The sequence below is a fragment of the Myiozetetes cayanensis genome, unplaced genomic scaffold (assembly GCF_022539395.1).
Source record: "Myiozetetes cayanensis isolate MyiCay16 unplaced genomic scaffold, myiCay2020 scf26, whole genome shotgun sequence".
In the NCBI taxonomy this organism is placed as follows: Eukaryota; Metazoa; Chordata; class Aves; order Passeriformes; family Tyrannidae; genus Myiozetetes; species Myiozetetes cayanensis.
In genome coordinates, this window is record NW_026087477.1 from 496,462 (window position 1) to 517,217 (window position 20,756).

A 20,756-nucleotide genomic window follows, 5' to 3' on the forward strand; every position below is an offset into this window, starting at 1 on the left:
CCCGCTCCGGCTCCGGCCCCCCGCTCCCGCTCCGCCGCCGCAGCCACCGCCCCCGGCGCGCCTGCGCCGCGCGGCCCCGCGGGGCGGGACACCCCGTGAGGCGCCCGCCAATCCGCGCCCCCCGCCGCGCGGAGCGACAGGCGGCTCCACCAATAGGCAGGCGGGGATGGGGCGGCTGCGGAGCGCCCCGCGCTCGGCCGCGTACAGTGACACGCGCGGCTCTCCAATGGGAAGCGTGCGCCAGCGGGGGCGGGTCGATATGCGGCAGCGCTGGCCTATGGGCTCATTTTGCTGTGAGATTGACACGGCAGTTGTCCAATGAGTGAGGGCGCTTCCTGTTGGAGGCGGGAGAAGGCGCGGTGATTGACAGGCCGGGTAACCGTGGCAACGCGGGGGGGCCGAGGGTAGATCCGCAGTAGGCCCGGCCGGGCTCGGCCGCGCGCGGGGGGTGATTTGAATATGATTTGCATATGAAATGATGCAAATACAGATGGGGGCATCTGACACCCACCATGGCCCGAACCCCACGGGCAGTTAGGGACCTTAAAGACAATCTCATTCCACCCCCCTGCCATGGGCAGGGACACCTCCCACTAGCCCAGGTTGCTCCAACCTGGCCTTGGACACTTCCAGGGATCCAGGGGCAGCCACAGCTTCTCTGGGCAACCCGTGCCAAGGGCTCCCCACCCTCACGGGGAAGAGTTTCTCCCTGTTATCTCAGCATCCACAATGCCTCTTTATATCCCAACATAATTCCAGTACTGGTGCATCCCGCTCTTCAGACCCTGACCCCACATTTATCAACCACAGCAGGAAACACCCGGGCAGCAGAAAAACTGAGGTGACCACGAAGAGGGGGGTAAGCAAGGACCGACAAGGATGGAAATCCAAGAGGAAAAGAGTCTCCCGGCTGTAACAGGACAGGGGTTCCCAGGTGGAATGTTAATCGCGTTCTGGCACACCGGGAGCGTGGCCAGGCCTGGCACTGCAGCCCAGCGACCTCGTAGTGCTCCTCACTCGCCCTGGGGTAATCCCAGCTCACCGCAATCCTCGGGCATTAACTCGATACCAGAGAGATCAGCCACCGACATCCCACAAAGGTGGGGTGATTTCCCTGAGAATTCTCTGAATTCTGGTCACCTGGGTGGAAATGGGACAAAGGGATCGGTCAGACGCAGTTGGTGTGTTTTGATACCCTTTTGGGTGAGTGGAGGAAGGGGATAAATGGGGCTGGCACTGACAGGACACAAAGGAGAGCTCTCTAAACACAAATAACCTCCTTCAGAACAGTGTTGACTTCATTTGGGTGGAAAAGGGACTCACTGAGCTCCACTGCCCACAGCTCTGAGTACTTTGAACATTGTTTCACATACCTGGGCCGTAAGAGCTGGAGTTCGGAAAGCAGGAAAGCTGGGAAAGCGAGGAGAGTTCATGAGGTGTCACAGCAGAGTGCTGAGGGGCCTCCTGTGGAAAAGGCAGCAAGGAGAGGGCATGGAGAGGGATGTTCTGTCCCAAAAGCTTCGTGTTTGTCCCCAAAAGGGACACAGGGGTGAGCAAGAGCCAGGCACCGTGACTTCCACAGCTCAGCTGCCTCTTCATCCTGGGCATCCAACTACCGACAGGAAGACTTGCTGTGCTTGCTCCAAAATGAGGTCTGGAAGCTGTCCCCGAATCCTGTCACCTCTTCCTGACACCAGTGTCCTCAGACTCTGTGTCACTGCCAGCAGAGCCCTTCAGAGCATCCCCTCCTGCTCCTCATCTCACAAACTCACAGGAAGTCGGGTGTCAAGCATCAAACCAATTTATTACAGTTAGTAAAAGGCTTTTCGTCCTGTTAGTAAAAGATGAGCAGGGACACAGCTCCCTCCTGCTCCATCTCCTGCCCCGTGGGGCTTTAAAGTGCTACGTAATGACTGTGAAAACCCCAGCACTCCACAGAGAAATCCGAACGTGTGCTCCTCCCTGGCCCGAGGTGGTGACGGACCGGCTGTTTCACAGGGGAAATTCGACATCAAAAGGCAAAGCTGAAAAGCTGCTGCTATAAAGTAGGGAAAAACTCGGGAAGAATTTTGCAGGTGAGTAAAGCATCAGAGAAGACGGCCTTGGTATGGATGCTGCTGGTTGGGATCTCATGGATGTCCCCTCTTTTTAGGGAATGATAACCCTGTTATCTTAAACAGGAAGATCAGCCCCCACATTCCCACTCCTGGCAGACGGGAGCTTTTATAAGGACTGCTCCCTCCTCTCACGGATACGTCACCAGGCGCTGAGCAAGGAAAGAACATCTCGAGCTCTCCTGGGAGAGCAGCCCCATCACACCGGAATCAGCACCTCCCTGCATGTATTTACTGTCCTTAGTGGATTATTGGAGGCACTTCTTGGATTTTTGGGTGCAGGGGAAGTGTTAGGAGGGAGGAGCAGCCATTCCATCACACAGCTGATGGACCCTTCCCTACGCAGGCCCAGCTCTGGGCACAAAGGCTGCAGTTGGCAGCCAGGCTCCAGGGAGATGACCTCCCTCCTGCTCCAAGCCAGCAGGAACGATGGATTTTGGAAAGCTGTGCTGACAGCAGGAATTCAGGACAAGTAAGTTACTGGACACGTGGGTTTGAGGGAAGGGATTCTGCCCCTCTGCCCTCCTCAGGGGAGACCCCCCTGCAGAGCTGCCCCAGCCCTGGGAACAACAGCACAAGGACGTGGAGCTGCTGCAGAGAGTCCAGAGGAGGCCCCAGAGATGCTGCCAGGGCTGGAGCCCCTCTGCTCTGGAGCCAGGCTGGGAGAGCTGGGGGGGTTCCCCTGGAGAAGAGAAGGCTCCAGGGAGACCTGAGAGCCCCTGGCAGGGCCTAAAGGGGCTCCAGGAGAGCTGGAGAGGGACTGGGGACAAGGCCTGGAGGGACAGCACACAGGGAATGGCTTCCCACTGCCAGAGGGCAAGGATAGATGGGATATTGGGAAGGAATTCTTCCCTGTGAGGGTGGGGAGGCCCTGGCACAGGTTGCCCAGAGAGGCTGCCCTATCCCTGGAAGTATCCAGGTTGGACAGGGCTTGGAGCAACCTGGGCTAGTGGAAGGTGTCCCTGCCCATGGCAGGGGGTAGAACAAGATGGTCTTTAAGGTTCCTTCCAACCGAAACCATTCTGTGATTCTGTAACACAGGAAAGCAGGGAAGAAGCAATAGCTTGGATTAGAAGTGTTGCTCCAGGTTTCTCCAAGCTCTGTCCAACATGGACATGAACACTTCCAAGGATCCAGGGGCAGCCACAGATTCTCTGGGCAACCTGTGCCAGCCAGTGCCTCACCACCATCAAAACCAAGAATTTCTTCCCAATATCCCACCTAACCCTGCCCTCTGCAAGTGGAAAGCCATTCTCCCTTGTCCTGTCCCTCCAGGCCCTTGCCCAAAGTCCCTCTCCAGCTCTCCTGGAGCCCCTTTAGGCACTGGAAGGTGCTGGAATGTCTCCCTGGGCCCAGAGCATCTCAGACCTCTGTATGGCACCCCTGCAGTGTGCAGTGGATCCTGTTTGTGTCCCAGCCTGGGCACAGGGCACAAGCTTCCTGTATTCCTATACCACAGCAGCAGGTATCAGGAATGATGAGAACTCCATCCACCCCTCCAGCCACACCCCCAAAATCCAGCCTAAAGATCAGAGACACCCTACAACCCTGAGTAGGACCAAGTCTGCTTAATGCTGGCATTGCCTGAAACATTCCCCTTAAAGCAGAATCCCGTTTTCCTGCCGGGAGGGGGTGAAATGAGGCCAATCCTCAGGAACACTGGTTAGATGCAACTCCCTCCTGACCCTCCTGTTTATCCCCAGGGTTGGTGCTGCATGGAGCGACCCCAGAAGGAGCTGCAGAGCCCCTCAAAGGTGTCTGGCAGTGCCAGAGATATCAAGTAAGGCAAACTGAACATGAGACGCCTGGTGAAGGCTCCTGCACCAATCCTCGGGCATGTTTTCAAGCCAAGAGGAGCAGAGCCAAGAAAACCAGCTCTGCTGTTACAGGATACCTGCAAATTCTCTCCTGGCTTTGCTGCCCAAAGGCACCCAGGGGGTCACCCTTTGGATCACCAGTGCATGTTTCCCTGGGGCCTCCTGGGACCAAACAAGGAAGACGTGGAGAATCGCCACGAGGACTTTTCTGACTCAAGGCACTGCCCTGGAGAGAGACCCTCTCCGTGGGTGTAAAAAGAAGATGGTTGGGAAATTGGATGGAACAGATCCAAACCCAACAGCATCCCGTACCAAGGCCTCTTCCAGCAGAACCTTCCAGAAAGAGATTTAACCACACCCCTCCCGTCCCCCCGCTGCTCTTCAGGCTTCAAACACGTTGGCCAGAATCCTGTTGCCAGAGGAATCGTCCCGGCTGCGTGACATCCCAGCTGCTATTTCTGGAGCCGAGCGTACACCAGGAATGCCACGGCAGAGATGACGGCGATGCCCACGGCAGGGAGGATGTACGGCAGGGACGGGCCGTTGCTGTCCCCTGTGGGGACCTTGGCCTGAGACGAGCTGGTGGCAGCGCCACAGCCAGCACTGGAGTCGAAATCCGGAGAGCTTCCAAGGGGACCGACTCCATCATTGCCAGCTCCGAGCTGGACGCTGGGGTAGTGATCCACACAGACCTCATGGATGCCCACGGAGGTGCTGTCCCAGCTCGGAGTCGGACGGGAGTCTCTGCTCGCTCCATCTGCTTCCTGTCCCCCAGGGTCTGCACAAGCTGCGGGAGCCGAGGAGCCTCTGGAGAATGCTCCTGTCGAGCTATCGCTGCTCACCAGGATTGGGTCGCTGCTGAGGCCGAGGCTGTCGGAGGCTGCAGAATTGGGGTTGCTGGGCCCGTGAGAGCCCGGGCATCTGCCGGGCACCTCTGTGTCCCCCGGAGCCTCGGAGACAAGGACGCCCGGCTTGCTGAGCTCCACACCCTCCTCTGCATCGCTGCAGGATGCCCAGGTGCTCGTGTCAGAGCTCACCCGGGAGGCCGATCTCCCAGCCGTGCCTTCGGAGCTTCCCACCACAGCTGTGCCAAGGAGAGGCTCTGCCGAGGCTGGGAACACCTTTGGGAGACAAGGAGAGGGGGTGGGTGCCGTGGGAATCTCCCATTGGCCTGGTCTTGGGCACACACATCACAGGACAAACCCAGCTCAGCGCTCAGCCCCTACGTCTCTTGCCACCAACAGCGAGGCTGGGTCACAGGTAACTCCCAGGGCTGGGAGTGCAAGAGGAGCAGGGAGGTGCTGGGGCTCCAGGGAACCTTTGGGACTCAGGGGAGGTATCAGAAGGATAGAAGGGAGCCAGGCAGTGAGGGGAGGAAAGCAGCACCTGGAAGGCAGGAGCCTGACTGGCCAGTCAAGGAGGGGAAATAAGGAGTCAAAGCCCAACAGAACTTGGCTTCCCTCTCTTACGCTGCAAAATGCAGCATCTGGATGGGAACATGAACAAACGGGAGGAAAACATCCCAGACTAAACTCACCACCAGCTCAAAATGTGACACTGCGGTAGAAAATCTCCCAGCCAGGGGGAGTTCACAAGGACCTGGATGAAATGAAAGTGGCAAGAGGGAAGGTCACCTACTTTCTCCGTCGGCATGGAGTAGGTGCTGCCAGCTCTGCTCCCAACAGGCGGTTTCTTCTCTGGTACAGATTTCACAGAGGTGTCATAGGATGGGGAAGTGCCTCTGGGCACAGGGGTAGCGACCAGGGTGGTTGTTCCTGTGGAAGTGTCTGTCAGGGAGAAAACAGCACACTGTGTTAACCAGGAGGCCTAAAAGGCGAGTTTTGCTGTTCTTCGAGGACGCTGTGACAGGACAGTCCCCAAGCTGAGGGGGTCACACAGGGATCAGGACACAGGGAGCAGGACACAGTGCTCTGGATCTGCCATGGCATCCGAGCTCTCCTGGCAGCTGCAGGTAACTAACCCAGGGTAGGCTGCAGGGTTGGGGAGCATTGAGGGAGATGGAGGCTTTCAAGGCTCCCGTGGGATCTGAGCTCCATGTCCTCCCCCAGCCAGGAGGTGCTGATCCCACATGGTGGAGGGGAACAGGCTGGGAGGGATGGGTGTCCCTCTCCCCAGAGACCCTGGAGGGGAGGGCAGAGCTTCATTCTATTCCATGAAGCCCATGCAGGCAATGGATGCAGGAGATGCTAAAATTCCCCCAGACACAGAACACAAACATCTCTGCAAACCAAGGGAGGGGAAGAAGTTTCACGCCCCAGAGCTGCCCCACTGACAGCAAAAATTAAAATGCAGTTGGGTGAGATGACCATTGTAGGTTCATTCCAAATTAAATAGTCTGTTCTGTTCTATTCTGTTCCAACCCTTAACCCAGCACTGCCAAGGCCACCACTGACCCCTGTCCCCAAGTGCCACATCTACATGTCTTCTAAATCCCTCCAGGGATTGGGACTCCACCCTGGGCAGCTGTGCCAGGGCAGAACAGCCTTTTTCATGAAGAATTTTTCCCAATATCCAACCTAAAACTCCCCTGGCACAGCTTGAGGTCTTTTCCTCTTGTCCTGTCCCTTCTTCTCTAGGATCAGAGCCCGACTTCCCCCCAGCTCCCCCCTCCTGTCAGGGAGTTGCAGAGCCAGAAGGTCCCCCTGAGCATCCTTTTATTGAGGCTGAGCCCCCCCAGCTCCCTCAGCCCCTCCTGCTGCTCCAGCCCCTTCCCAGCTCCGTTCCCTCCTCTGGACACACTCTAGCATTCCAATTTCTTCCCTGCAGTGACAGGTTTTCAGCAGCACCTCCTGCTCCCCAGTGGCTACATGGCTCTGCCAGGAAGCAAACCCACCTCCACGCCCTCCGTGCTCTTGCAGCATCTGGACCCGCTTCTTCTCTGCGTCAAACTGCTCCTGTATGAGGAGGGGGCTGCGCACATCCACCAAGCTGCTCGGGGGCTCAGAGCTCGGCACAGGCTGCTTTTCTGGCAGTGAGTTTGGGGGCTGCTGCCCCACACCACGAGCGGCCTCCTCCAGCCTCGGGGGAAATTCCGTGGACGCGTCCGAGTGCTCTTCGGGCTCGTTGCGGGGCCGCTCGGGGCTGTGAGTGGCACCGGGCTCCCTGGCTGGAAGAGCCCTGCCCAGCGCCAGGCCCGGCGCCCCGCGGTGCAGGTGGTTGGCATTCCCAAAACACCCGTTGTCCACACACACCGGCCGGCGGCTCAGCCAGTCCCGGCCCTGCTCCGGGGGCACGGCCGATGGCACGGACACACTGGCCAGCCCGGGGGTCCCCACTGACCCCTGCATGGTATCACCGGGGTGGGAGAGGGGTCCCTCTCCGCTCACTCCGTCACAGAATGTGCTCCCAGGTGGAGTTGGCTGGACACTCTCTTGCTCCGGGAGTTTTTTGGGGAGCTGGAAGAGAAACGAGCTGTGTTAAATCACTGGAGTGAGGGGATCCAGGATCATCAGGGTGCCCTAAACCCTGAGCAGTGGCCCCAGCAAGGCTGCTGATGAAGGGGGTCTGGGCTACCTCCTTGACACCCGCCACAGCTCATACAAGGGTCAGGGGCTGTGCAGAGGAGCCTGGACTAATAGAGTGGAGCCTGCACACCCCCACGGAGGGGAGGTGGGAGGGGGAGCAGTTACAAGGCCATACATAACCTGTAAGTTACCAGATCCAGCAGAGATCAGCGGTGAGAGTCTGCCTGGGGTGGCCCTGAACCAGCCTGGCCCTACCACGGGCTTCCCACACCCCACCAAAAGGTCCAAAAGGGACCTTTGTGTCCCCATCCAACATGTGCCCTGCTCACCGATTCCTGCACCGGGATTCTGGCCTCCAGATGGGCGCTCATGGTGGTGGCATCGCTGGGTGGGATGGGTGGATGGTCACCAGCGGGCAGGTCCCGGCGAGGCTGCTCAGCCAGTGGGGCTCCTGGAGCAGAATTCGGCCGCAGGGACGGTGTCGGGGCACTGACGGAGGAGGTGGCGGGACAGGCATTGGTGGGAAGGGAGGAGGCGGGGCGGGAGCTGAGGGACCTGGAGGAGTCAAGCAGATCATGAGCAGGAATACTGCTGGGAAAGCTGAGGAAGCAGAGGATAAGCATGGAGCTGAGGCAGCCCTGCAAGTGCCCACAGCGGCCAAGCCCACAGCACCCCTTCACTCATCTCTCCACCTCCCCTCCAGGTGAGAACCCCAGCCCACCACCAACCCAGGCACCTTCAAAGAAGGACCCCATCACCCTCAGACATGCTGAGGGATGGCCAGACACCCCCAGCCCCTCGGACACCGAGGCAGGGACAGAGACCAGCTGCTCAGTGACATGTTTCGGGTCCCCACCTCCACCAGCTTCCAGGGACAGCACCCAGGGAGGACGAGGCTACGTACGGGGTTTCCAGGTGTCATACACCTCCTGCACCTCGTCAGCCAGGTGTCCTGCGTTGTTGTGGCGTAAGGCTTGGATGAGATCCAGCACCCAGTCCTTCCGGCACCTCAGGAGCTGATAAAACTTAAAGACGGTGGCCTGGCTGCCCCGCATCTCCTCCCGGGCGTGGAGTTCATCCTGGGAAAAGCACACAAGGCATCTAAGAGAAGGTCTGGCTTTAGGGGTAAGGCAGCTGTACGTTCGCATTGGGGAAGGAGCACGGCAGGGCTCGGGAAAGGAGAGGAGGAAATTACTCGGTCAGAATCGACGAGGCAGGTCAGGGAATCAGCCAGCGACCCCACATGGATAGTCCCGAAATGCCTGAGGTTCCTCATAATGTGGCTGTACACTTTTTCTTCGGCCAAACCCATCCTGGCTCAGCACCTACAGAGAGAGACAGAGACTTTAAGGTGAGCAGAGGCTGCTGGTGACGCTCGGGTTGTCTCCAGGAGCTCGGGCTGTTCCTTAGGCACCCGTATCCCTGGCACGGGCACTCAGCCTCCCGACAGGGGAAATCCCGTGTGGAAAACACCCACAGAGACAACGCTCGGGTTAAAGTTCAGTTCTCGGCTTCACTTCCACAAACCTCGCTCCCTTCTGCCATCGCCCAGCCCCTGTTTATTCCCACTCTGCTTGTCAGGGTCCAACCCGCCGGGCTGGGGGCCGGCCTGGCGACAGGGTCACGACAGGCGACAGGGTCACGACAGGCGACAGGGCCACCACAGGGGCCACGTCTGGGATCCCGCACAGGCGACGCAAAAGCCAAAGGGGAAGGCGAAGGAGACTCCTTCCACAGGAAATAGCGGCCCGCTCACGGCGGGGCCCCCCCCGCCCTCAGCGCGACCTTCACCCCCCCCGAGGAAGCTCCGGGAGGGTCCCCCGCTCGCAGACCCCCCTGGCACAGCCCCCGGGGGTCTCTGCGGGGGCTGTGGCGGCCGCAGAGGTCGAAGCAGCCCCGGCTCCCCCCGCTCCCCTCACGGCCCCTCAGGACTCCTCCCTCACCTGCGCCGCCGCCACCGCCGCCACAGCCCGGCTCCGCTCCGGCCCCGCCCACCGCGCGTCGCGGCCGCCGCTGATTGGACCGAGCGCACGCCCGTCACGGTGATTGACAGGCTGTGATTGACAGCGGGGCGTGTCCAGTTCCGGCCCCCTCAGGGCGGGAGGGACGGGGAGATCCTGGAGCGGGACGGGAGTGAGGGAATGGAGCGGCTGAGGGAGGAGAGGCTGAGGGAGCTGGGCATGGTTAGTCACGGGAGGGGAAAGGAAGGGGAAAGGGAAGGGGAAAGGGAAGGGAAGGGAAGGGAAGGGAAGGTAGAAGAGAAGGGAGAAGGGAAGGGGGAAGAGAAGGGAGAAGGGAAGGGAGAAGGGAAGGGGGAAGGGAAGGGAAGGGAAGGGAAGGGAAGGGAAGGGAAGGGAAGGGAAGGGAAGGAAAGGAGAAAGGAAGGAGAAAGGAAGGAGAAAGGAAGGAGAAAGGAAAGGAGGGGAAGGGAAAAGGAAGGGGAAGGGAAAAGGAAGGGAAAAGGAAAAGGGAAAGAGAAAGTAAGAGGACAAGACAAGGCTGAGGGGATCTCATCAATCCATACAAATATCTCCAAGGGGTGTCAGAGGATGGTGCTGGACTCCTTTTGGTGGTGCCCAGTGGCAGGACGAGGAGCAGTGGCCGTGAACTGTATCCCTACAAGTTTCACCTCAACACAAGGAAAAACTTCTTTACGCTGAGGGTGGCAGAGCACTGGAACAGATTGTCTAGAGAAGGTGTGGAGCCCCCTCGCTGGAGATATTCCAGAACCATCTGGACACAATCCTATGCTGTGTGCTCTGGGATGACCCTGCCCAAGCAAGGAGGTGGGACCAGATGACCCGATGTGGGCCCTCCCAACCTCACCCATCCTGGGATTCTGTAAATACTTCCATCCTTTTTGAGCCTCGAAGATGAACAATCTACAGATCAAATATCTCCGATATCTGTGATGACTGAAACCCAACTCCCTATTTTCACAAGCAGATATATCACGTCCAGAATTTAGGGAATTCTGCACAGGCTACGTACCAATACCATTTAGATTTTAAATAATAAACTGTGCAACATAGACAAAGAAATTCTTCCCTATGAGGGTGGGCAGGCCCTGGCACAGGTTGCCCAGAGAAGCTGTGGCTGCCCCATCCCTGGAAGTGTCCAGGGCCAGGTTGGACAGGGCTTGGAGCAACCTGGGATAGTGGAAGATGGCACTGTCCATGAATGATCTTTAAGGTTCCTTCCAACCCAAACTTTGGAAAAAAAAAAAAAAAAAAAAAAAGGAATGTGATTCTGGGTTATTCCTAAATAAGAAGAGACTTCATGACAATCAAAACTCAGCTCATGACAAACAAAACCCACTCAATTGCACCCAGTAAATTTTTGTGCTTAGAATAATAGAATTTTACGGGTTTGGAAGGTACCTTAAAGACCATCTAGTTCCATCCCTTGTCATGGACAGGAACACCTTCTATCGGAGCAAGTTATCCCAAGGCCTTATCCAACCTGGATTTGAACACTTCCAGGGTTGGAGCATCCACAGCCTCTCTGGGCAGCCTGTTCCAGTGTCACACCAGAGTAAAATACTTCTTCCTAATATCCAACCTAAATTCCCCCACTTTCAAACTGTACCCATTACTCCTTGTCCTATCACTATAATTCCTAACAAAGAGTCCCATATTATATTATATTATAGAATAGTATAGTATGGTATAGTATAGTAATAATAATTATTATTATTATTTATTATTATTATTATCAAAACACTATAAATAATATAATAAAATAAATATGCAATATCAATTATACAAAAATATAAAATAATAAAGATATTCTTATCATGAATTGTTTATATTATGTATAACACTATACATAATATTATATATTCTGTATGAATACCATATATTATCTGTTAATATTGCATTTGGTAATGACTATTATAATGACTATTATCGCAACAATATAAGTAATAAAAATAACAAACTAGTATAATAAATATACTATTATAATTCATATTTTATGATATTTATATTATATATGAATACTGCATATGATGTGTTAATATTGTATATTGTAATTACTGTTATGATTACTGTTATAATGATATAAATAATAAAATAATACTAAATTATAAATATATATTAATATTAATATATTTATATATGAATATTAATATATATTCATATATTAATATAATTAATATATTAATTAATATTTTATATTATGTAGAATACTAGGCATTATACATTAATTTTGTATATGATGTAATATTGTATAGCGTAATACAATTATTATTATACAACTAATATAATAATGCAACTAATATAGTATAAACGCAACTATATAATGTAAATAGCATCTTGCAAGCAGTGTAATAAAATACATAACGTAATGCTATAAATAATATCACAAAAATATAATACAAATATAATTAATATAATACGAATATAATTAATATAATACGAATATAATAAATATATTTGAACTGGTGTGGGGGTTGCAGAGCCGCCTCCGCGCCGCCAGGGGGCAGCACCGCCCCGCCGCGGGCTACCCGTGGCCACGCCCACCAGCCCCTTCCCCTCGGCCACACCCCCCGGCCCCTCCCCTGCGGGCGCCGCCCCCGGGCACGCCCCCTGCGCGAGCCGCGCGATGGCGGCGGCAGCGGGCGGGCGGCGGCGGCGGCGCCGCTGAGCGCCGGGAGAGCCCCGAGGGGCGCCGGGGGCGTCCCGCTCCCCTTGCCCTCCCTCGCACCCCGCTGCCCCCAGCGTCCCCCCGCGCCGCGCCCTCCATGGTTACGGGCGGCCCCCGCGGCCTCGCAGCGCAGCCGTTCGGGCGGGAGCCGGCGCGGGAGCGGCGGCCGCAGGTGAGCGGGGGAGCGCAGGTGAGGGGAGCACAGGTGAGGGGGGGGGAGCGCAGGTGAGCGCGGGGAGCGCAGGTGACCCCCCCCTCCACACACACACGCACACCGGGGCGGGCACGGCCGTGTGGGGGTGATGGAAGGGGCGCGGGGCGCGACCCACGCGTGGCCGCGGCGGCGGAGGGGGGGGGTCACCCACCCACCACCCACCCATCGCGGGGTTTAATGCTGGAATGTCTGAGTGCATGTTCGTGCGTGTGTCTGTGCGTGTGTGCGTTCGTTAATAGTAACGGTGGGGTGTAGGAGCGATCACGGAGCGGGGAGTGTGAACTCGGTGCGCTGGAGCGAGTCCAGGGGAGGCCGCCAAGTTGATCAGAGCAGGAGGGAGCACCTCTGCTGTGAGGAGAGGCTGGGAGAATGGGAATGGTCCAGCCTGGAGACGGCTTCGGGGTGATCTAATTGTGGCCTTCCAGTACCTGAAGGGAGCGAGCAGGAAAGATGGAGAGAGACTACAAGGGCCTGGAAGTGACAGGACAAGGGGGAATGGCTTCAAACTGGAAGGGAGTAGTTTTAGGTTGGATATTAGGAAGAAATTCTTCCCTGTGAGGGTGGGGCGGCCCTGGCACAGGTGGCCCAGAGAAGCTGTGGCTGCCCCATCCCTGAAAGTGTCCAGGGCCAGGTTGGACGGGCCTTGGAGCAGCCTGGGATAGTGGCAGGGGGTGGATTGAGATGGTCTTTAAGGTCTCTTCCAACCCAAACCATTCCATGATTCTATGAACTCCCAACCACAGTTCTACAGTGACCCACGGCCCCTTCCCCTGCTGCACCCACAGGGACGAACACAGGTCCAAGCTAGGGACCCCCCTGTGACACCCAGGGAACAGAGCTGCAGGCCAGGACCACCATTGCCACCATCTCCTCCCTCCACCCACCCACCTCCCTGCTGTGGGATTACCCGGATCCCTGGACACCCCCACGCAGGACACTGGGCCGTCCAGTCAGTGTGGAACCCACCTGACCCACGCTCTGGCCACACCTTTCAGCAGCTCTGGGCTGAAAGGCTTGTTTTAGGAGGGATATTCCAGCCTGGGAGCTCGTGGCCTGGATCCCACCTGCACCATCCCGCCGGGAGATGCTCCAAGCTGGAGCGTTGGAGGGGTGCCCCCCTCGCCGTGGGGTCCGAGAGCTCTGTCCCCTCCCCAAGGGCTCTGTCCCCTCCCCGAGGGTTCCCTCCCCTCCCTGCATCCCGACTGGGAATCCCAAATGGGAAGGTCCAGGCTGCCTCGCTCCAGGCTCTCCCACGCTCGGGTAGCTGCGTCCTCCCTCCTCAGCCAGCGCTTGCTTATTCCTGCTCTTGGATGTCATCGAGGGTGGAAAATGTGACAGGAAGGAAGGGAGGCTTTTTTTCCCCTCCTGCTAAATATGGACTGACATTAAAAATCCAAATACTGTCGTGAAAAGGAATCCCAACCTCTTGTTTGCTGGCGGAGGGAAGAAAAGCGATGTTTTCTGGCTTTTCGGCTGGGAGGTTCCAGCTGGGAAGTTTCGCAAGGAGCGGCGGAGTCCTTGCCGGGAGCCTCAGGAATTTACTGAGCTTCTTCACAGGACGCTCTGCAGCGTCTTATGCTAAAAAAAAATTAGTCATCCCTCCTCTGCCTGGCCGTGGCTGGGGGGAGCCTGCCCTGAGCACGCGGGATGCTTGGAAATATTTAGGGATTTGTCCTCCTGTACAAGGAGTTCTAGAAACAGGAAATAAAACTGCGGCCCAAACAGGAGTTTTTCATCTTCATTTTAATCCCTGTTGCTGCAGCAGCCTGTGGCTGGGAAGGGGAGGATGTGCACGGGGTGGCTGCAGCCGGGTTTGCAGGGAGGGTTTGTCTCTCTGTCAGGCATCAGATGCAAACTCATGCTGTTATTCCCGGAGAGACGGGAAAACAGGCTCGATGTGGGGCTCTGAGATGAGGAATGGGACCACAGGGGTGGATACAGCACTGCCAGCTCCCCCAGTGGCTTCAGCTGGGGCCAAGGTGAAGAGCCAGGATGCTTTTGGGGAGCAGGGACTGCAGCTTCCCATGGACCTGAGGGTGCTGGAAGAGAGAGAGACTTGGTGTCTGTGTTGGGCAGAAGGTGGGCTCTGCCACCTTCCTGCTCCATGTGTTCCTCTCCATCGCTGTGGGAAAGATTTCGGAGGGGGGATGTCTGTAGGAAGCTCCAGGGTTTTGCCTGATCTTTATGAAAACAATTGGTTAAAGCAACTGGTTGGTTAAAGTTGGTTGAAGGCGGTGGAGTCCCCATCCCTGGAGGTGTTGAAGGAATGACAGGACGTGGCACTCGGTGCTCTGCTCTGGTTGACAAGGTGGGGATCGGTCACAGGCCAGACTTGATGATCTTGGAGGTCTTTTCCAACCTAATGGATTCTGTGACAGCAGTGTGGGGATCCTGGGAGGTGCTGGAATGGGTGTTTCCCTTTCTCAGGGCGCTGCTGTCCTGGCGCCGGTGCCACTGTGTTGTTCCCAGGCTAAGGGGGCCCAGCTCTGCCTTTCTGAAATGTCACCCTCAAATAACTGGATCTCTGTGCTGCTCCATGACACTGGTCCATGTCCAACAGCAGCATCCCTGTGGAAGAGTAGATTGAATTCCCTCTCTCCCCATCTCCTCCCGCTGCCGACCTACATCTGCTCTGCTCCGACCCTCTGTGTTTGCAGCGGGATGGTGGATCCTGATTGAAGGTTGGACTCAGTGATCTCAGGGGTCTTTTCCACCCTGGCTCTGTGGTTCTGATCCAGCGTGGAGGGTGCAGGTTGTGCCACCTCTGCCGTGCTCGGCTGAGCCGCGGCGGCACCGTCGTGGTCTGTGTGATGCCTCGGAACGCTGGGGAGTGCGAGGTGTGATATTTTGCGTGGAACAGTCTGCCCATGCGCTTCCATAGGGTCAGGAGTGGCACCAGCTGCCGCCTGATGCTTCCCTCTTGCTGTGACACGGACGGGAGGTCGCTCGGCCCTCGCAGCCGCTTTCTGGGCTCATTCACAAATCGCGTTTTGCTCTGGAAATAAAACAAATCCCTGGGCTTTCCTGTCGCAGTGGAAGTCATTTAAACATGACCAGGTCCGTAAGCATCTCCAAAGCCTGCGGACAGGAAGAGACACTCGAGTGGAGAGGTAGGAAATGTCCGCATTTATAGCAGTGGCTGATTCATCTCCTGCTCTTAACTCCTTCCCTTCTGCCCTCGGTGGGATCCATCTGCTTTTCTTCAAGGCTCGGAGGCTGAGGAGGCTCTGGCTGGCTCACGGGACACTGCTGGGTTTTGTACATCGTGTTTACGTGGTTTGGGGTGGAAGAGGAGTGGTGTGTGGTTATCCGAGTGGGATAACCGGAACGTCGGCAGTCACATTAGAAGGGATTAATATTTAATATATAGGGTATGAACCTTGGTGCTTAATCATTATCTGAAGGGCTTAGGGAGAGATTTAGCGATAAGCAAGTGATTCCCGAACTGTCCAGAGTGATTTCTTGCGTATTCCTCTGGAGCAGCTGGTCCTGGATATCCCTAGAGGCTGGTCTGATCCTGTTCTTCCTGATGTCTCCTGCTTCTGTAAGTGGGCAGAGTGGCTTTCATCACGAGTGCTTGCTTCTCATTAAACTCACAAATACTCTGGAAACCCTTTTTCTCTGATGCAGCTCACGTGCCTGGACTGTGAGGACCTGTCAGTGCTTGAAGCTTCTGTGTGTAGCCAAAGCCTGTGGGAAACTTGTCATGGGATCCGTGGATGTTGTCACTGTCACACACGTCTGCCCAGCCACTGCTCCAGAGGCAGCTCATTTGTACTTTTCTCTGGCCAGCCTCTTTAGGAGACCTTAAATGCCATCTCCAGGCCCCAGTGTTGTCCCTGAACCCCCCTGAGCAGCTTTCCATGGCTGCTCCATGCTGTCCCATGTGGGGTTTTTTTCAGTGTAAGGTTGTTTTGTTGTACAGCAGGGTGGGGGCTGCCCCTCTGGGACGGGGGTTGCTGTGTTTGAGCAGGGAAGGGGTGATGGGGGGACTGCTGTGTCCAGGTCTGGAGTCCTCAGCGCAGGAAAGACATGGACCTGTTGGAGAGAGTCCAGAGGAGGCCCCGGAGATGCTGCCAGGGCTGGAGCCCCTCTGCTCTGGAGCCAGGCTGGGAGAGCTGGGGGGGTTCCCTTGGAGAAGAGAAGGCTCCAGGGAGACCTTTGAGCACTTCCCAGTACTTAAAGGGAGCTTTTAAAAAAGAGGGAGAGCAACTTTTTATGGGGGCAAACTGTGATAGGACAAGGGGAACAATTTTAAACTAAAAAAAGGTAGATTTAGACTAGATATAAAGAACAAATCCTTCCCTGTGAGGGTGGTGAGGCCCTGGCCCAGGTTGCCCAGAGAAACTGTGGCTGCCCCTGGATCCCTGGAAGTGTCCAAGGCCAGGTTGGACAGGGCTTGGAGCAACCTGATCTAGTGGAAGGTGTCCCTGCCTGTGGCATGGGGGTGGAACAAGATGGTCTTTCAGGTCCCTTCCAACCAAAACCATCCTGTGATTCTGTGCCAGGGCACACAAATAATCCCTCTCCCTTCGCTCCTGTGCCCCAAGTGAAAACTCACCTGTCTGAAAGCACCGGCCATGTCATCAAACAAACTGTGCTGTGGTTGCTGTCATGGTACTGCTCTGTTTTGTGGGCTGCAGTTTTGATGGTGGAAGACAAAACAATTAAGTATGAGCTGGGTTTTGGCATACTGGTCTCGTAGAAGATCCTGGTGTCTACTGTAAGAGGCATGGAGGTTGAAAACCTTTTGAAAAATGGGTCTGCTTTTTTTCCCAAAGCACCTGTGGAAGAATCAAAGAATCACAGAATGGACCTTAAAGCTCTTCTGGTTCCAACCCCCTGCTGTGGGCAGGGACACCTTCCACTATCCCAGGTTGCTCCAAGCCCTGTCCAACCCTGGCCTTGGGAGTGCTCCTTTTATTCCATCTGCAAACACATCACTCGCTCAGGCAGCAGCGACTCTTTATTCCAGAATAATTTGTTGTCCTAATTCCTTCCTGTTGAAGCAACTCCATTTTGCATGGAATAATTAGTACTAATTTGGATCTGGGATGGAAAACAAGAGTTCTCTGACTTCAGAGGAGCAGACAAGAGCGTAACCTCTGTCTTTCCCGCGTGAGTCAGGTCGTGCCGTGCCGTCCCTCCTCGGAAGGAAAATTAAAACCTGTCTGTGAGACAGAACATTCCAGGTTGGTGGGAGGGAGCAGGAGGTGGAGGTGTCACGGATTTTAAGCCTTCTGCCTTTGCAGGGAGTCAAGGACGTGTGTGGTGAGGAGGAATGGGCCACCACCTCCTTCCCTCTTGGCTGACACTGAGGAACAAATAAACAAAAATGTTCCCACCGCGCCGATGTGAAAAAGCTGCCTCTTGAGCCAGCCTGGCCTGGTGGTGGATTCCTGGCGCCCCAGCCAAGTACTTGAGACCTTTTTATTGCCATAACTGAGGATTTCCTCATCCTGCCCCACAGTCTGACTCGAGCCACAGCTATTTTCTGGTCCTTCCGGGAAGACATCCCCGCTCTGCCTTCCTCTCCCTAGGGAAGGGAGACCAGCCAAATCCCCTCCCTCCCCCAAATCCCTGCCTATTTGAAGAAGGGGAGGTGCAGGCATCCTCCCTGCCTTCCCAGCATTCACCTGGGGAGCATGAGGTGAATTCCACAGGCAGGATCACCCCTGCCTGTCTCTGGTAGGTTCAATATTTGCTAATGGGGTTGTGAGCACCGAGGCCGTGAACATCTCTCCAGGCTGAGCCCTGGAGGCGCTGGAAATGGGAGATGTCTGGCCTGGAAATCCCAATCTAGCAAGAAATGGACTTCCCAGTGTCTGGATACCCAGCCACCAGAAGCTTTGGCTGATGGATGCCACTTAAACAGAGAGTTTTAAGACCTTGGGGGTCCAAAATGCTGCCTGACTCTCCAACTACGTGGATAAAATTATGTTAGAGGCTGATTGCAGAGGTGCATACCTGTGTGGAAAACAGGGTTCAGCGTGTTCCAGCTTGTAGGTTTTGTGTATCCAAGTTAAGTAATAAGTGACAGGAAACCTTAATCCAGGTATGAGCAGTGAATCAATCAGGGCTGGATTGCTCTGGGGTTGAACCAGCCCCCCTCCAAGGATGACTGTCCTCCCATATCACGCCCGATGTTTTGAAATAGTCTCTGGGTTAGGATTGTTGTGATGTTCTAAACCCCAGGGGTTTAGCTGGCTCTGGGCTCCACCCCATCCGAGCTGACCTTGCTCTGGGGCTGCAGAGAGCAGCCACTCTGGTGTAACTGCTGAGGGCAGGATGTCTCCCTGGGCCTGTGCTCAGATGCTGATCCCAGGGAGTTGGGGATCTGCCCAGAAGGCAACTTGCAGAGGGTCTCCCCAGGAATGGCACCCAACCATCCTGGCTTGTCTGCTGTGCACCCGGCGTGTCATCTTCGGGGGACACTGATAATACAGTCACAGGATGGTTTGGGTTGGAAGAGACCTTAAAGATCATCCAGTCCCACCCTCTGCCATGGGCACTGACACCTTCCACTAGCCCAGGTTTCTCCAAGCCCCATCCAGCCTGACCTTGAACAATTCCAGGGATGGGGCAGCCACAGCTTCTCGGGGCCACCTGTGCCAGGGCCTCCCCACCTTCCCAGGGAAGAATATCTTCCCAATATCCAATCTAAACCTCCTCTCTTTCAATTTGAAGCCATTCCCCCTTGTTCTGTCACTCCAGGCTCTTGTAAATAGTCCCTCTCCATCTTCCTTGCCAGCTCCCTTCAGGTCCTGGAAGGCCACAGTCAGGTCACCCTGGAGCCTTCTCTTCTCCAGGCTGAACAATCCCAATTCTCTCAGCCTTTCCTCACAGCAGAGCTGCTCCAGCCCTCTGATCATCTTGGTGGCCTCCTCTGGACTCGCTCCAACAGGCCACAGTGGTGAACTTGTAAACCAAGCAGCAGAGATCCTCCTGTAATTAATCCCTGGGAATGTGTGGGGTCCATCCCTCGCTTTCCACCCTGTGTTTTTAGAGTTGGTGTCTCAATTCCTACTCTGGGGGATTTCAAACACCTCATTCACAACCTGTGGCCAGTTCAGGGCTGATAGGACCGATCTGTGTCAGTAAATGACACCGTGGTGCTTGTCAGAGAGGGTTCTGCAGCCAGGGAATCTGCTCCTGGACTCAGCGTGGTTGCAACCAGCTGAAAATCCTGCTTGCACCTGGTTGGGCCTCTCTTACTCCATCCACGAGAAACTCTGCTGTGCAGACCCAGCTCTGGACCAGGGACAGGAGAAATGGAGCTGGAGGAAGAAGCCACCTGCCAAGGCAGTGAAATGGGTGGAAGAAAAGCCAGGAGGATACTCAGGTCTGGCTGCTGGTGCCAGGGTGACCTGAGACACTCAGCAAAACATGGGGCAAAAGGGGCAGACCTCACAGTCCTGCTGCTCTCAGAGGTTTCTGGAAGGCTGCAAACCTCCAGTAAGTAAATCTCCCTGAGTAAGAGGAGAAATATGAAGAACAGGATTTGCCTTTTTTTGTTTTGTTTCGGTTTTAAATAAAAGAAGAGCATTTCAGTGGTTTGTGAAGATTCCAGCAGCGCTCTGGGAAAGCGCAGCCTCTTGTTCCAGGCACAGGGATATCCTGGCTCTCGACCTGAAGGTTTTTGAGGTACCATAAATTCTTCTGGTGATAGTGCATGGCAGGACACCTGCAAAACTTCCCTGCTGCTCTACAATTTGAGTCATGTTTTTATCAGGCCAGCAGATAATCATCTCACTTTGGTTCCAGAAGCGAAGCTCTTGTGGATGTGTTTGAGAAGCCTGAAAATAAATATATTCACATGTGTTTTCCAGTGTTGCTGAACATGTGGTGTGTCTCAGAGCCTCTGGATTTCACTCTCTTGCAAACTAGCCGCTCTTGGAGGTTCAGAAGTACAACTTGAGTCCAAATGCTGGAGCTTCATGCCCCTCCCAGAGCAGACACTAAAGCCAGCCCCTCCAGGATGAATTAGAGATGAACAGAGATGAGTTAGGAATTAATAATAAATTGGAAAGCATGGATAATCCTCAAGATTTTCTCTTGAGGAGACTTTAAACCTATTTGGCTACAGGCAAATAGATGTTTTTAATCCCAGTTGCCGTGTAGAATTTGCATCCTCATTCCAGGCAGGGTGGGAATACTGGGTGGGATCTTTGGTGGCAGCAGCTTGTTTTTGGATACTCAGCTAGCTGGAGGATTGAGACTGGGATTAGAGAGGTTAAATTGTTTTCTGAGATTATCTAGAAGTGTGCTTGAAACCCTTTTGGTGAAGAAATTTTCCCTTCTATCCAATCTAAACCTCCCCTGGCACAACTTGAGGCCGTTTCCTCTCGCCCTGTCCCTTGTCCCCTGGGAGAAGAACCTCATTTATCATCTTTCTGTGCCTGGCTTGGTCTTCAGTGGTTGTGTAGGAGTTGTTTTTTTACTCCAGCAGGTGCCTGGAGGTGGAATCTGGGTCTGTGTA

At 55.0% G+C, this 20,756-nt stretch overlaps 2 protein-coding genes across 2 annotated transcripts in view; one reads left to right on the top strand and one right to left on the bottom strand.

Annotated features, from left to right (window-relative positions):
• Positions 1 to 1,785: 1,785 nt before the first annotated feature.
• On the bottom strand, positions 1,786 to 9,180 carry MAVS (mitochondrial antiviral signaling protein). Its single transcript, XM_050321090.1, is given in 6 exon segments — positions 1,786 to 5,052; positions 5,570 to 5,718; positions 6,786 to 7,347; positions 7,746 to 7,971; positions 8,314 to 8,495; positions 8,612 to 9,180. Coding segments are annotated over 6 exon segments (1,905 nt in total). The 5' UTR covers positions 8,729 to 9,180; the 3' UTR covers positions 1,786 to 4,383.
• A 2,894-nt stretch (positions 9,181 to 12,074) lies between these two features.
• Positions 12,075 to 20,756, top strand: part of PTPRA (protein tyrosine phosphatase receptor type A) — a 111,899-nt gene continuing 103,217 nt past the window's right edge. Inside the window, exon 1 of the mRNA XM_050321041.1 lies at positions 12,075 to 12,235. The gene's annotated coding sequence lies outside the window, so the exon portion shown is untranslated. The remainder of the gene's footprint in view (positions 12,236 to 20,756) is intronic.